The sequence below is a fragment of the Heterodontus francisci genome, chromosome 14 (genome assembly GCF_036365525.1).
Source record: "Heterodontus francisci isolate sHetFra1 chromosome 14, sHetFra1.hap1, whole genome shotgun sequence".
NCBI lineage: Eukaryota > Metazoa > Chordata > Chondrichthyes > Heterodontiformes > Heterodontidae > Heterodontus > Heterodontus francisci.
Genome location: NC_090384.1, coordinates 46,841,664 through 46,856,639, shown reverse-complemented (window position 1 = coordinate 46,856,639; position 14,976 = coordinate 46,841,664). Strand labels below are relative to the sequence as shown.

Here is a 14,976-nt window from a genome sequence, read left to right as displayed (position 1 = left end):
TGGCTGTAAGCCTTTGGATCCCTGTTTGGGAATCTGAGGTGAGACACTAGTGGGGAGGGGGGAGGAGTGTAATTCTCAGGGGGGGGGGTGGGGGTGGGGGGAAGCAGGTAAAACTCTTTTGATTGGTGGGAATGGGTTAAGGTTGAAAGTTGTTAAAGGTTGGGATCTGCATAAAAGTTTTTTTGAGGGGAATATCCAATTAATTAATCGATTCATCCTTGGGGGTGTGGGTGAAGTGAGTGAAAATATAATTCTATGTGTAACTGCACTTTTCCACATTCTTTGACTTTAAAATGCAAATGCACCTAAAGGGCTTGAAGCCCTTTAAAAACGGCGCTGGCGCCTGCACGATGGCACTGGACACCATTGCCGGGGACGGAGCGGCTCCCCCCTCTACATGTTCGGGGCCGGCCACTCCGGCCTCTCCATTGAAATGAGCCCTCATGCGAAATATCGCAGGGGTTCAGCAATGCACACGTCATGCATGCGCCACTCCTTCTACAAAGCTCACTGCCATTCTCAGCAGCGAGCTTATTAAATTCAGCCCAGTATCTGAGGAATCCCCAAGTGCCACTAAACAGTTAACATGCATTGCCATCTATCAAGCAGCATTATAATCCCATTAGACATCACAGGTAACCATCACTATGCCTTGCATTTGTATGTTATGGAAGTGGCAGTTCATTATTCAATGACAGTGCATTGGTCTTGCAGATTGTTTTACAATCATAGAATCACAGAAAATTTAAGGCACAGAAAGAGGCCATTGGCCCATCATGTCTATGCTGGTGTCTTCTAAAAGGTGAGACTATATTTCAAAGTACAAGAATCAAATGCTAAGGCCACAAAATCCACTCCTTAGCACCTATATTTTTGGCGCTACAAGTGCCGTTTTGGCTACAAAATGGCATTTCCGGCATGTGCAGCGTACATCTACCGGAAGTATGCAGAGTAGTCAGATTGTAACATCAATCAGTGTTTAATGCTGATTTGACACCAGTGCTGCCATTTTGGAGCTTAATGATTCAGCAAGTGCCCTCTCTTAAACAGACACAACTGAACATGTGTTTAGCAGCAGAAAGGACCGCCTCCTCTGCCCCTCCCCCCCTCCACCACTGCCACCCCACCACTGGTGCTATTTAAATAGATCGTCAAACAGGACGAGAATGACAATGCCAGTGACTGCAAAAGTGACTGTGGCCATGAACATCTGTGCATCAGTCTCCTTTCAGGCTGGAACATGAGATATTTGCAATATCTCCCAGTTTGCTGTCCACTGTTTTATAAGGGGAGGCCACTGAGGCTCTGTATTCCATTCACTCTGACCAGAGAGCAGCAGGCAGAGTGAGCTGGTGGATTTGCGAGAATTGCAGGGTGTCATTGACTCCATACACATCAACTTGCGGGTGCTGCATGTCAACTCCAAGATATGCCACAACTGAAAGGGATTCCACCCCGTCAACGTCCAGCAGCTTCCGCTGCCTGGATCACTCTGGAGGAACGTTGCAATACTCGGCAGAACGTTTGTCAACATACGTGGCAGTCTGCTGCATACTGCACAACCTCACTATCATGAGGGCACAGCCCTTTCCACCAAGTGAGGTGCAGGAGGAGGAGGATGAAGTGGAAGAGGAAGTCAGGAGGCAAATAACACAGCCCCTTTCAGGCCAGGCTATCTGTGAACAGCTCATCCGACTGCAATATCAGTAAATGGAACATCAATTCTCCATTCACCAACAGTCCCACACCTTACCTTCCCTCTGTCACTGACCATCACAGCGTCCACTTGGCCACAATGCAAAAATATAAACCAAGATGAAATAAACATTCCAAACCAAATTTAGAATTCAAACATTGTCTTATTGCATACAGACATTGACTAATCAACCTTGTGCATTCCCTTAGTGCCTGTCTTCCATGTGCCAAGTATTCCTGTGCAGTGCCATACCAGTGGCTGCAGCAGGGCTGGCTTCTGACATTCAGTGGATTTAGGACGGAGTCAATAGTAAGCGAAAGGAGTAAATCCCACCCCACCACACTGCCACCTCTGAAAGGGCTTTCTGATTTTTTAGATTCCTTTGTAGAAATCTGAGACAATGGACATGTCCATTGTTCACCCAAGACATACTATAGGAGATTACTTTCCTCACAAGTTCAAGCTCTGGTCCATAGTGGGTAAGAATGTTTGCCTACAGGAGCTGACTTTTGTGATAGGTATAAGCAAACTATCTTGTAGGAGCCCAAATTGGTAACAATTCAGGGATGGGATGGGAGGGGACACCTTCCTCATTCGCAAGGCTCAGTACCAGACTGCGATCCATTTCCCACCCGAGTCATTTGTAAGGTTAGTATGTAGCAACAAACTTATAAAATAACCTGAAATAATAACTGAAAATGTTGGGAAGTTGGGGGTGGGGGCGTGTGGAAAGAGTAAAGGGGAAGCTCTGTGATAGGGTGGAAGGCAAGAGATTGAATTACAAAAGTGATGATGGTGCAAGGCAAAAGGAGATTGTAATGAAACAAGTAAAAAAACAAAAGATGGATTTAGAGGCAATGTAAATGGGAACAGCAGAATTAATGTCCCATTATTAATTCTTTTGCCTTGCAGCATCACCCCTTAATCTCTCCTACCATCCACCCTATCACAAACCTTCCCTTTTGTTCTTCTCCCTGCCCCCTTTCCCTGTCTCTGTATTTGCTTAAAACCTGTTGTAGGGTCATTGACCTGAAATATTTGGCTGAATGTTACAGCCGGCTTTGGGCCCCCAATGTCAGTGTGATAAGTGGGTCCTGAGCCCACACTTGCCAACAGCGAGACTGGCTCATCGATTTTACCACAGACAACCCCCTAATTGGCCAGTGGGCGGGCTCCTGTTGCTGCTGGCCCAATGAGAGGGCCATTAGCTCTCAAGCTTCAGCATCACCACCAGGAGAAGTGGGTGCTGCAGAGACAGGTTGGAGCCCTCGAGGTGCCTCAAAATAGATGAGCCTCAGATAGGTAGGTAAAAATTAAAATTCAGTATAGCCGAGTCCGGTAGGCTATGCTGATCGCAGGGCAAACCCCTCCAAGGTGATTCTTGGGGCCATGGAGGCTGCCTTCCCTGGCCATGGACTCCTCTTTGGGCCATGGACCTGGCTGCTACCCCATGCGGCAGGGTCCACTTTGCAGTTGACAAAATGCCAGTAGCCCCGTAAAATGGCCCTTAATTGGGCCTTTAATTATGCAAATTAGCTGCTCGCCTCCATGGAGCAGGCAGCCGATTGGCCTCGCAGCCCGCGGCTGGAAAATTGTCCCAGCAGTGGGACAGCAATGGGGTGCTGTCCCGATCTGGCTCCCTTCTATTTACCAGCCCCCCCACCTCTATTCGTGCCACCTGGGGGCCAGTAAAATTCAGCATGTTAACTCTGATTCTCTTGCCACAGATGCTGCCTGACTTGCTGAGCATTTCCAACATTTTCTGTTTTTATTTCAGATATTCAGCATGCACAGTATTTCGCTTTTGTTATAAAATAACCTGTTTCTTTCTATCTAGATATCAGCAGAGGCACAAAGACAAGAGTGAGACTGTGATCAAATGTGAATTGTGTGTCAAAAACGTCTCATCTAAAAATGATACCAAGCGAGGTGACAGCATTGGACACAACACACATTCTAATTCACCATCCACATGACTCATTAGCTCTATTTTCTAGTTTATCACTTTTTATAAAAGCCTCAGATTTCCTTTGCTGTAGAAATTGTCTATTCATTCAAGGTCTACTGTTATGTCTAGACCTACATGATTTCCACCATTCTGAAACCTTTCAACCATGGAAGCAAGCATTCTGTGGACCCATTTCATCCTGCCCTTTTGCTGTAACCTCCTCCCACTACCTCTCGAAGATGAAACCAGGTGTGTTTGTGCAGCTGCTGACCAACAACTCAAGTAGTCGGGAATGCAGACAGTGTCTGCTTCTGCTGCTGTAAAGTGTGCTGGGTCTGTTGGAAGTCCCTCTTTCTCTTTTTGTAAACTATGTTGGAATTTCTCTCTCCTTTTCTTTCTATCTATCTAATGTACACTGGGACTGGGAGAAAACCTTGCTGCACATAATTAGCCATGTTGATTTGCTCTGAAACTTGGAAAAAACTACATATATGCCCGTACCCTCTGCATCGTTGGTTGTGCATCATGCTATGTTTCAGAAGAAACTGAGCAGCCTTCCGTGTATTGGCCGTTAGTGTAATCGTATATCTACTGTATATACTTTATATACTGGAATATCACCTACCAACCAGAGTAGTTGGATCTGTGCAATAGGGAACTATGAATGACAGCTTTAATGTGCAGCATGATCTCCTGGCTTTCATTGAATTTTGGGGTATCCTGTTGGCTTCTCTTGTTAAACCAGAGCTGACATGTGAATCCACTGCTACTGATAGATCCAGATAGCAGCAATGCAGCCAGGACTATCACTGCTGGGATTCATCAAGTGGCACATTCATACTGCGACAATTAAATAATCACAGTCTGAAAAATCCTGGGAAGGAGGAAACTGGGTTATCCATTGCAGTGCTCAACAAGGTGTTGCATTTAAACTGCTGCAGCCACTTTCCCACTTTGTAAGCATGCCTGAAAACAGGAAGACGTTGGTTCAAACTTTCTAAATACCACCTAAAATATATATTGCATGAAACAGAAACACACATCTCCTCATGATAATTTACAAAGAACTAAATCACTCTTAACTGCACTAACTCCCAAATGCCACTCAGTTTATTTCTGCATAAACTCCCCCTGTGACATATTCTCTTCATCACCTCAGCTCATTCACTCCTGTGGACTCACTCCTCTTTGCTTTGTACCAATGTTTCTAGTTATTCAGTAGCCCACAATCAACGCCTGGCATCAGGACCACTATCTCAAAGTGCTGGGCAGTTGTCAGAGTGATACAGCACTGAAACAGGCCCTTCGGCCCACCGAGTCTGTGTCAACCAACAACTACCCATTTATACTAATCCTACATTAATCCCATATTCCCTACCACATTCCCACCATTCTCCTACCACCTACCTACACTAGGGGCAATTTACAATGGCAAATTTACCTATTAACCTGCAATTCTTTGGCTATGGGAGGAAACTAGAGCACTTGGTGGAAACCCACACAGTCACAGGGAGAACTTGCAAATTCCACACAGGCAGTACCCAGAACCGAACCCAGGTTGCTGGAGCTGTGAGGCTGCGGTGCTAACCACTGCGCCACCACTGTCCATGCCTATGATTCCCCTCATACCTTTCTGAGCAATTTCTAAGTGGAGTTCAGGTATTTTCCCACAAGAAGAGGGACAAAGAATTAAAGTTTGCCAAATACTTATATTTTAATTGGGCCCTTTCACTTAATGTACTGAAGCTTGGATATCTGCCTCCTAACACCACTTCATTGTCACCCTATGCTGAAGAGCAAGGAGAACCATTCTGAATTGAAGCTCAGTCGACGTCCTGCAGTCAACCAACTGCACGAAAGCAATAAATAGTTACAAACAGGAAGATCAGAGTACCAACAGGTGAGAGAGGGCCAACATCATCCCAACAATCTCATCATGTTAGAATACAGTTAAAAATACAGTTCCTTTAAACTCTTGGATAAGTTGTTTGATTGGCACAACTTTGTACTGTTTCCAATCTGATGATTCATTTGTTGTTTAATGAATTATGAACAGAAAACACTGAATAAAGCTTAATATTTTACTCAAACCTCATTAGGCTTTTAACAAAGCTGTTGTCTGTGGACTAAGCTGTGGCTTGATTATATCCAGTGCTGAGCGTTAAAAACTAATAATAATTATAATAACAATCAGCCTCAAATCAGAAATTCTATACAGCAGGAGTGAACGTGACGGCGAAGTCCAATAGAATGCTGTAAAGCAAATGTGAATTCTATAGAATGGCATTAGTCGGAACAGAATTGACATATTGAAATCCTACATGATAGAAGTGAATGGGAAGAAGTTGAGTCCATTGGAATTCTCCAGAATGGGAATAAATAAAGAGAGATTTTGTTTATTGAGCTGTATACAGTAGGATTTAATGGGAAGTGGATTGTATCCTGGTTTAGGATTCAACATGAATGAGGATTGAAATGTTCTGATTGATAGAGGAGTAGAATAAGGTATGGAGACTTTGTAAATACTCTATCACGTTCAATATAATGTAAGAGTTGCAGCTGTGTAACCAGTGTAGAATCTGCACCTTCATTCTATCAGAGTATTAGCTGTCTTTAAGTATAAAGACTTTATAACAAGCTGCCTGATATAAAACTGTTAGACGAATCTCAAAATATTTGGAATGCCTATTCAACTTTATATGTTCAGCATATTGCAACTATTTATCTTGCGTGTGCATGTATATATTCCAATAAAACTTTCAAAAGCATATTTTGCAGCAAGGTTTTTTGTGTATAAATTCACTCATGTTAGGAATAAAATAAGGTCACCATTAAGAAAGTTTCAATACTCCAACACAGTCTTTATATTTAAGCCTCATGTTGTGACCCGCTGAGTTGCAAGATACAATCTGTCACTCACATATAGCATCTGTCCTGGTGGAATCCATCATTAAGGAAGTAGCAGCGGGACGTTTAGAAAATCATAATACAATCAAGCAGAGTCAACATGGTTTTATGAAAGGGAAATCTTGTTTGACAAATTTATTAGAGTTCTTTGAGGATGTAACAGGCAGGGTGCATAAAGGCAAATCTGTAGATGTAGTGCATTTGGATTTACAAAAGGCATTCAATAAGGTGCCACATAAAAGGTTACTACACAAGATAAGAGCTCGTGGTGTTGGTAATAATATATTAGCATGGATAGAGGATTGGCTAACTAACAGGGAACAGAGAGTCAGGATAAATGGGTCATTTTCAGATTGGCAAACTGTAACTGATGGGGTGCCACAGGGATGAGTGCTGGGTCATCAACTATCCGTTTTAAACCTACAAGAAAACCTGTTACCGTCAGTTTACTTGACAAATAAAACACAAGGGGATAAAACCCAGTAACAAAAATACTTGCTGTGGTCAGTTGGGAGGTGAACAGTGGGAACAAGCCATGCCATCATCCACCTGGCTGTAACAAATTGGGAGCTGGAAGTCGGCATCTGAACCATCAGATTAAACTAGAGATTTGGAAACGGTAGGAATATTGACCTCCAAAATTGTGGAAAAGTAAACAAACAGGTTTTCTTGTATACTTCTGTTTTTCATCTATGGTGCTAGAAACAAAAGACATGGCCACATTTAGATATACAGCACTGAAACAGGCCCTTCGGCCCACCGAGTCTGTGCCGAACATCAACCACCCATTTATACTAATCCTACACTAATCCCATATTCCTACCAAACATCCCCACCTGTCCCTATATTTCCCTACCACCTACCTATACTAGTGACAATTTATAATGGCCAATTTACCTATCAACCTGCAAGTCTTTTGGCAGGAAACCGGAGCACCCGGAGAAAACCCATGCAGACACAGGGAGAACTTGCAAACTCCACACAGGCAGTACCCGGAATCGAACCCGGGTGCCTGGAGCTGTGAGGCTGCGGTGCTAACCACTGCGCCACTGTGCCGCCCTGCTGAAGAGTTTGTAAAGCAGGGAGACATATCTCATGATAAGTTAAATAAATTAAGTATTGAAGATTTTAAAAAACTTAGCTACTGAGGTGGGAGTCACTTTCAAACAAAAAGCAAAGAAACCTGAAATAGTGAAGAGTCTAGCTAACTATTTTAAACTTAACCCTGAACCAGAAGAAGAAAGCCAGGAATCTGAGTCTGAGAAGGTAGTTCTAGCTCGAATCCAGTTGCAGTTGAAAAGAGAGGAGATGCAGTTTCAGAAGGAAAAAGAGGAAAGAGAGGCAAAACAGTTTCAGTTAGAAAGGCTACAGGCACAAGATAAAAATGGCACCAGCCACTTAAACCTTATCCCCATTTCAGAGCAAAACTTTGATGCACTGACACACACGATCAATGCCAAAATTTAATGAGGAGGAGGTTGAGTCATATTTTATCTCCTTTGAGAAAATAGCTACCAGGCTAAAATGGCCAAAAGAATATTGGACTCCGCCCTTACAAGGCGAGTAATGGGGTTGGGCTTGTGAAGCTTTTTTGTTTATCAGAAGAGAGTTCCTCTGACTGTGAACAAACTAAAACAGCAATTCTAAATGCATATGACTTAGTACCCAAAGCCTATCAACAGAAATTCAGACACACTAGGAAAAGACCCATCCAGACTTAGATTGAATTTGAAAGAATTAAACATATGGCTTTCGATTGCTGGATATGATCTCTCAAGCTGGAACCCTCATAGGAAAATTTGAGAGAAGTGACGTTGTTGGAAGAATTTGAAAATAGCATCCCAGTTAATATAAGAGCCTATATTGAAGAGCAAGGAGTTACAAGGGCAAGAGAAGCAGCAGAAATGGCCAATGACTATGAGTTAATACACAGACCACTAACTCAGAACAAATTTAGGTCTAGTAATTCTTACAGGCTAGGGAGAGATAGGAGGGATACAGATGAAGCAGAAATGTGCTCGAGAGAAAAGGTGAGTAGGGAAGGAAAACCAAATCAGCCTCCAACTTTTAAAAGAAGGAACCCACAAGATAAACTAGAAGGAGCACACCCGATGTGTTTCCAGTATTGAAAACCTGGGCATGTTAAGGCAGATCGTTGGTTTCCAAAAAACCAACAGGGGGCACTGCAGTCAAAGCAGTGTCGGTAGCTATGAACAAGGTAAACATGCGTGCTAATGTGGCACTAGATCAGAATACCTACAAGAACTTTTTTGCAAAAAGGAAAAATGACTCCTTTTGTATCCCAGGCACCAGACAAAGAGACAACCATCCTCAAGGATACTGGTTGTCTCCAAACGCTGCTTGTAGAAAGTTTACAGAAAAGCCACCCAAAAGCAGAACAAATACAACAATATTGGTAAAAGGCCTTACTGGCAAATGCTTGAAGGTTCCATTACTTAAAGTTTACCAACAGAGTAAGTCAGAAACCGGGGTAGTGACAGTCAGGGTCATTCTGAGCTTACCAAGGCAAGGGGCTAACCTATTGCTGGGCAATGACTTGGAAAGAAGTGCAGTATTGTATCAGAGAGTCCAGAGCAGTCCACGGAGACTGGGAAACTGGAGGGAACAAGCAAAATTCTGTGCAGCTGCAAAGGGCTGAGGAAATCCCCAAAAGTCCAAAGGGCCAGTACAGATTAAAGAGGCTAAAGGAAAGCCAGTAGAAATTAAACAGGCCAAGATGAAGCCAGCTGAATTTAAAGATGCCAAGATAGAGCCAGAGGAATTTACAGCACAAATTCACCTGGGCTTAAAAGATCAAGTTATGAGGACAGGTTGCCTAAACCTGGTTGTATTCTTGAGGTGAGAATGTTGAAGGATGATCTAATTGAGGAGTTTAAAATAAGAAAAGGATCACCATAGAGTTGATACAGAGAAGGTGGGCTGAATTTTCCCAGCCCTTTTGAGACGGGCTGGGAGATGGGAGGGCTGGCAATATGGCAGGGGAAGGTGTCAGGAGGAGAGGCAGATGTCTTCTCCCAACCATAGCATATTGCCAGCGGTGGAAACCTCAGTGGCATGAGCACCACTTCTTACCCCCATGAGAGGACCCGCCACCACGTGAGGAGGTGCCAGGTAAACACTAGCGGCCTCCCACTAGGATCTGTACAGTCTCCAGGTTGGAGGGACCACATTTCCTTAGCCACTTCCATTCATGCATGCTTGGTTGAAGAGGCTGTCCTCCTCCTCCTGTCATTAGGGGAAGCTCATCTCACTGCAGCTCATCAGCTCCCTTAGCTGGACCTCCAGGTAAATGTGCAAGACCCGGGGTGGGACAGCCTTCCCAGGTCGCCTCTCCATTCCTGAGGGTGCTGCTGAGCCTATCTGAAAGATGCCATGGTCCCTTTAAACAGAAATTCTTCCTCTGACAAATTGGTTATGCCACCCAGCCCATCCTCCCTGATTATTCGGGAAGCCAGGAAGCAGGCTCTTAATTGGTTTGCTCTGGTAAACAGCAATCGGAAGGCTCACTAATCAGGAGGTCTGGTTTGTGATCCAAAAATGATCCTGCCATTGCTCCAGAGACTAAGGTGGTAAGATTCTGCCCATGCAGCCAATATAAACACTATTTTGAAATATGGTTGTTTATCTCCTACATATTCCCCATCTCTGCCGAAGATGCTGACACTTGCTGCAATATGGTTCCATAGATGTTTGAAGGAAAGTCTTCTAGCATTTTGCCCAAATGTCATTCTTCAAAAGTGAATCTATACAATGAATATCAGCTGGATATTAAGTTCGGCAGAGCATCACAGCTTAGATCATTCCTTGTGCTCTAACATGCAGTACCACTCTGCTAAGTGAAACAGATCAAGGACTGATTTAGAAGCCTATAACTGTGAATCCATAAGGCAATGTGGACCAGCTGCAGAATTGTAAACTCCCACAATTTGTACCCTCATGGTTTGGAACATCCCCAATTCATGATTAGCAAAAGCCAGGAAACCAAACTTGGTTTAATATGTAGTGCAGAAAGCCAGCCAACCTAGTGAAGTGACCATGCAGGGATAACTGCACACTAAAGGGAAATCGTGTTCAACTAATTTAATTGAATTTTTTGATGACATAACAGAGAAGGTTGATGAAGAAAATGCAGTGGAGGTTGCCTAATGGATTTTAAGAAAGCACTTGATAAAGTACCACATAAAAGGCTAGTTAATAAAATTGAGGATCATGGAATAGGAGGGTCAGTGTCCAACTGGATAAAAAGAATTGGCTTAAGGCTATGGGCCAAGTGCTGGAAAATGGGATTGGAATAGTCAGCTGCTTGATGGCCGGCACAGACACGATGGGCCGAAGGGCCTGTTCTGTGCTGTATAACTCTATGACTCTCAGGACAGAAACCAGTGAGTCATAGTAAATGCAAGTTTTTCAGACTGGAGGATGACAGACAGTGGTGTTTCGCAAGGGTCAGTGCTGGGACCACTGCTTTTTTCGCTATATTTAAATGACTTGGATCTTGGAATACAGAGCAGAATTTTAAAATTTAACCAATGACACCAAACTTGGAGGTGTAGCAAACAGTGAGGACGATATGAACTTCCTGCAACAGCACACAGATAGGCTAGCAGAATGGGCAGAAAGGTGGCAGATGGGAACTTAATACTGACCGTATGAGGTGATGCATTTTGGCAGAAAGAATAGGGACAGGTAATATATACTTAATGGCACAATTCCAAAGAATGTAGGAACAGAGGGACCTGGGGGTGCATGTGCATCGCTCATTGAAGGTGGCAGGACATATTGAGAGTAGTTAGTAAAGCATATGGGATCTTGGACTTCATAAATAAAGGCATAGAGTACAAAAGAGGGAAGTTATGCTGAACCTTTATAAAGCTCTCTTTAGGCCCCAACTGGATTAGTGTGTCCAGTTCAGGAAGGATGTAAGGGTCCTTGAGAGGGTGCAGACAAGATTTCCCAGAATGGTTCCAGGAATGGGGGATTTTAGTTACAACGTTAGGTTGGAAAAGTTGTGTTTGTTCTTCTTGGAGCAATGGAGATTAGGGGGAGATTTAATAGAGGTGTACAAGATTGTGAGACTTAGATAAATTCGACAAGGAAAAACTGTTCTCATTAACTAATGGTACAAGGATGAGGGGACACAGATTGAAAGTTTTGGGCAAGAGATACAGGGGGAATATGAGGAAGAACTTTTTTACGCAGCACGTGGTAATGATTTGGAACTCGCTGCCCACAATAGTGGTGGTGGCAGCGACAATCAATGATTTCAAAAGGAAATTGGATGACTACTTGAAGGAAATAAACTTGCAGGGCTACGGGGATTGAGCAGGAGAGTGGGACTGACTGCATTGTTCTGTGGAGAGCCGGTATGGACTCAATGGGCTGAATGGCCTCCTTCTGTGTAGTAAATGAGTCTAAAACAGCGAGAGAGAAGCTTGGATAAGGCAGCTGGAGCAGGACCTGGGAAAAAGCCAGAGCAGGAGCTGAGGCAGCACAGTAGCGCAGTGGTTAGCACCGCAGCCTCACAGCTCCAGCGACCCGGGTTCGATTCTGGGTACTGCCTGTGCGGAGTTTGCAAGTTCTCCCTGTAACCACGTGGGTTTTCGCTGGGTGCTCTGGTTTCCTCCCACAGCCAAAGACTTGCAGTCTTGATGGGTAAATTGGCCATTGTAAATTGCTCCTAGTGTAGGTAGGCGGTAGGGAATATGGGATTACTGTAGGGTTAGTATAAATGGGTGGTTGTTGGTCGGCACAGACTTGGTGGGCCGAAGGGCCTGTTTCAGTGCTGTATCTCTAAATTAAAAATAAGGCAGAAATTGAAAGTGACATCAAAAGCAGCGCAGAGATAAAACTTACATTAAAAAGAGCAGGCAGTGAAACCAATGCAAGGGAAAATCTGAAAACGTGGTGTCACGGAGGAGGAGCTCTTGAGAGTAAGTCATCAGGTGACTAACCAGTAAATAATTTGTTTTTTTAACAAAAGCTTTCAATAAAGACCAAAATAAGACGAGAGATAGCAGGATAGGCTACGTGGTGGGATTACAGTACGTGGGAGTTTGTGGACAGCGAGACTGTACTGAATTCCCACGTCTGCGCAGAACGTCTCTGCTTTGAGTTATTCCAGCTCAGGGTCATTGAGCTGGAGCGTGTGTTAGAGATACTCCAAAACATAACAGATGAGGGAGGAATTTCTGGGTAGTTTTATCCAGAGCAGTCACACCCCACAAGAAAGCACAAGTACAGAAAGCGGAGGATCTAACTTTTAGGGCGCTGGGTAGCAGGGCCTATCGAACAGCTATGATGTACTCGCTACCTGTGAGGACAAGGAGAAAAACTATGAGGAAGTCAGCCACAATGCAGACCAAAGCACCGTGGCTCAAAAGATTATGCAAGGGGAAAGAGCAGAATAGACATGTGAGAGTATTAGGGGATTCAATAAAGAGGGAGATAGATAGTCTCCTCTGCAGCCATAATCGAGACTCCAGAAGGGTAAGGGATATCTCAAGGAGACTGGAGAGCAATTTGGAAAGGTGAAGGGGAAATCCAGCTTTGATGGTCGATGAAGGAACAAATAATGTAGATAGGAACAGGGAGGACATCCTGCTGAGGAAGTATCAGGAGTTAGGAATAAATGGGTCATTCTCGTTGGCAGGCTGTGACCAGTGGGGTACCGCAAGGATCAGTACTTTCCACCCCCTTGCTTATAAAGAATCTATCTACCTCTGCCTTAAAAATATTCAAAGACTCTGCTTCCACTGCCTTTTGAGGAAGAGAATTCCAAAGACACACAACCCTCAAAGAAAAACCTTCTCCTCATCCCTGTCTTAAATGGGCGACCCCTTATTTTTAAACAGTGACCCCGAGTTCTAGATTCTTCCACAAGAGGAAACATCCTTTCCACATCCACCCTGTCAAGACCCCTCAGGATTTTGTATGTTTCAATCAAGTCGCCTCTTATTCTTCTAAATACCAGCAGATACAAGCCTAGTCTGTCCAATCTTTCCTCGTAAGACAGCCCGCCGATTCCAGTTATTAGTCTAGTGAACCTTCGCTGCACTGCCTCCAATACATTTGCATACTTCCTCACATGAGATGAGTACTGTACACAGTACTCCAGATGTGGTCTCACCAATGCCCTGTGTAGCTGAAGCATAACCTTCCTACTTTTGTATTCAATTCCCCTTGCGATAAACGATAACATTCTATTAGCTTTCCTAATTACTTGTTGAACCTGCATACTAACCTTTTGCATTTCATGCATTAGGACATCCAGATCTCTCTGCATCTCAGAGCTCTAAAATCTCTCACCATTTAGATAATATGCTTCTTTTTTATTCTTCCTGCCAAAATGGACAATTTCACACTTTTCCACATTTGCCCATTCACTTCACCTATCTATATCCCTTTGTAGCCCCATTATGTCCTCTTCACAAATTACTTTCCTACCTATCTTTCTGTCATCAGCAAATTTAGCAACCATACCTTTGGTCCCTTCATCCAAGTCATTTATATAAATTGTAAAAAGTTGAGGCCCCAGCACAGATCCCTGTGGCACACCACTTGTTACATCTTGCCAACCAGAAAATGACCCATTTATGCCTCTGGTTCCTGTTATTTAGCCAATCTTCTATCCATGCCAATATGTTACCCACTACACCATAAGCTTTTATTTTCTGCAATAACCTTTGATGTGGCACCTTATCAAATGCCTTCTAGAAATCTAAGTACAATACATCCACTGGTTCCCTTTTATCCACAGCACATGTAACTCTCTCAAAGAACTCCAATAAATTGGTTCAACATGATTTCCCTTTCACAAAACCATGTTGACTCTGCCGGATTACCTTCAATTTTTCTAAATGCTCTGCTATAACTTCTTTAATAATAGCTTCTAACATTTTCCCTAAGACAGATGTTAAGCTATCTGGCCTGTAGTTTCCTGCTTTTTGTCTCCCTCCTTTTTTGAATAAAGGAATTACATTTGCTATTTTCCAATCTAACAGAACCTTCCCTGAATATTGGGAATTTCAGAAAATTATAACTAACGCATCAACTATCTCACTAGCCACTTCTTTTAACACCCTAGGATGAAGTCCATCAGGACCCGTGGACTTGTCAGCCCGCAGTTCCAACAATTTGTTCAGTACCACTTCCCTGGTGATTGTAATTTTCTTGAGTTCCTCCCTCCCATTTCCTGACTTACAGCTAATACTGGGTTGTTACTTGTATCAATAGTGAAGACCAATGCAAAATATGTTCAACTCATCTGCCATCTCCTTATTATCCATTATTAATTCCCCAGACTCACTTTCTATAGGAGCAATGCTCACTTTGTTAACACTTTTTAAAAAAAAATAGAAACTCTGTCTTTATATTTCTAGCTAGCTTTCTCTCGTACTCTAATTTT

General features: G+C 43.4%; 1 protein-coding gene across 1 annotated transcript in view; it reads left to right on the top strand.

The window, feature by feature from the left end:
- The window catches only part of LOC137377295 (myeloperoxidase-like), a 167,879-nt gene extending 163,582 nt beyond the window's left edge, over positions 1-4,297 (top strand). Inside the window, exon 16 of the mRNA XM_068046856.1 lies at positions 3,534-4,297. Coding sequence (XP_067902957.1) covers positions 3,534-3,672 — 139 coding nt within the window. The 3' untranslated portion in view covers positions 3,673-4,297. The remainder of the gene's footprint in view (positions 1-3,533) is intronic.
- The last annotated feature ends 10,679 nt before the right edge of the window (positions 4,298-14,976 follow it).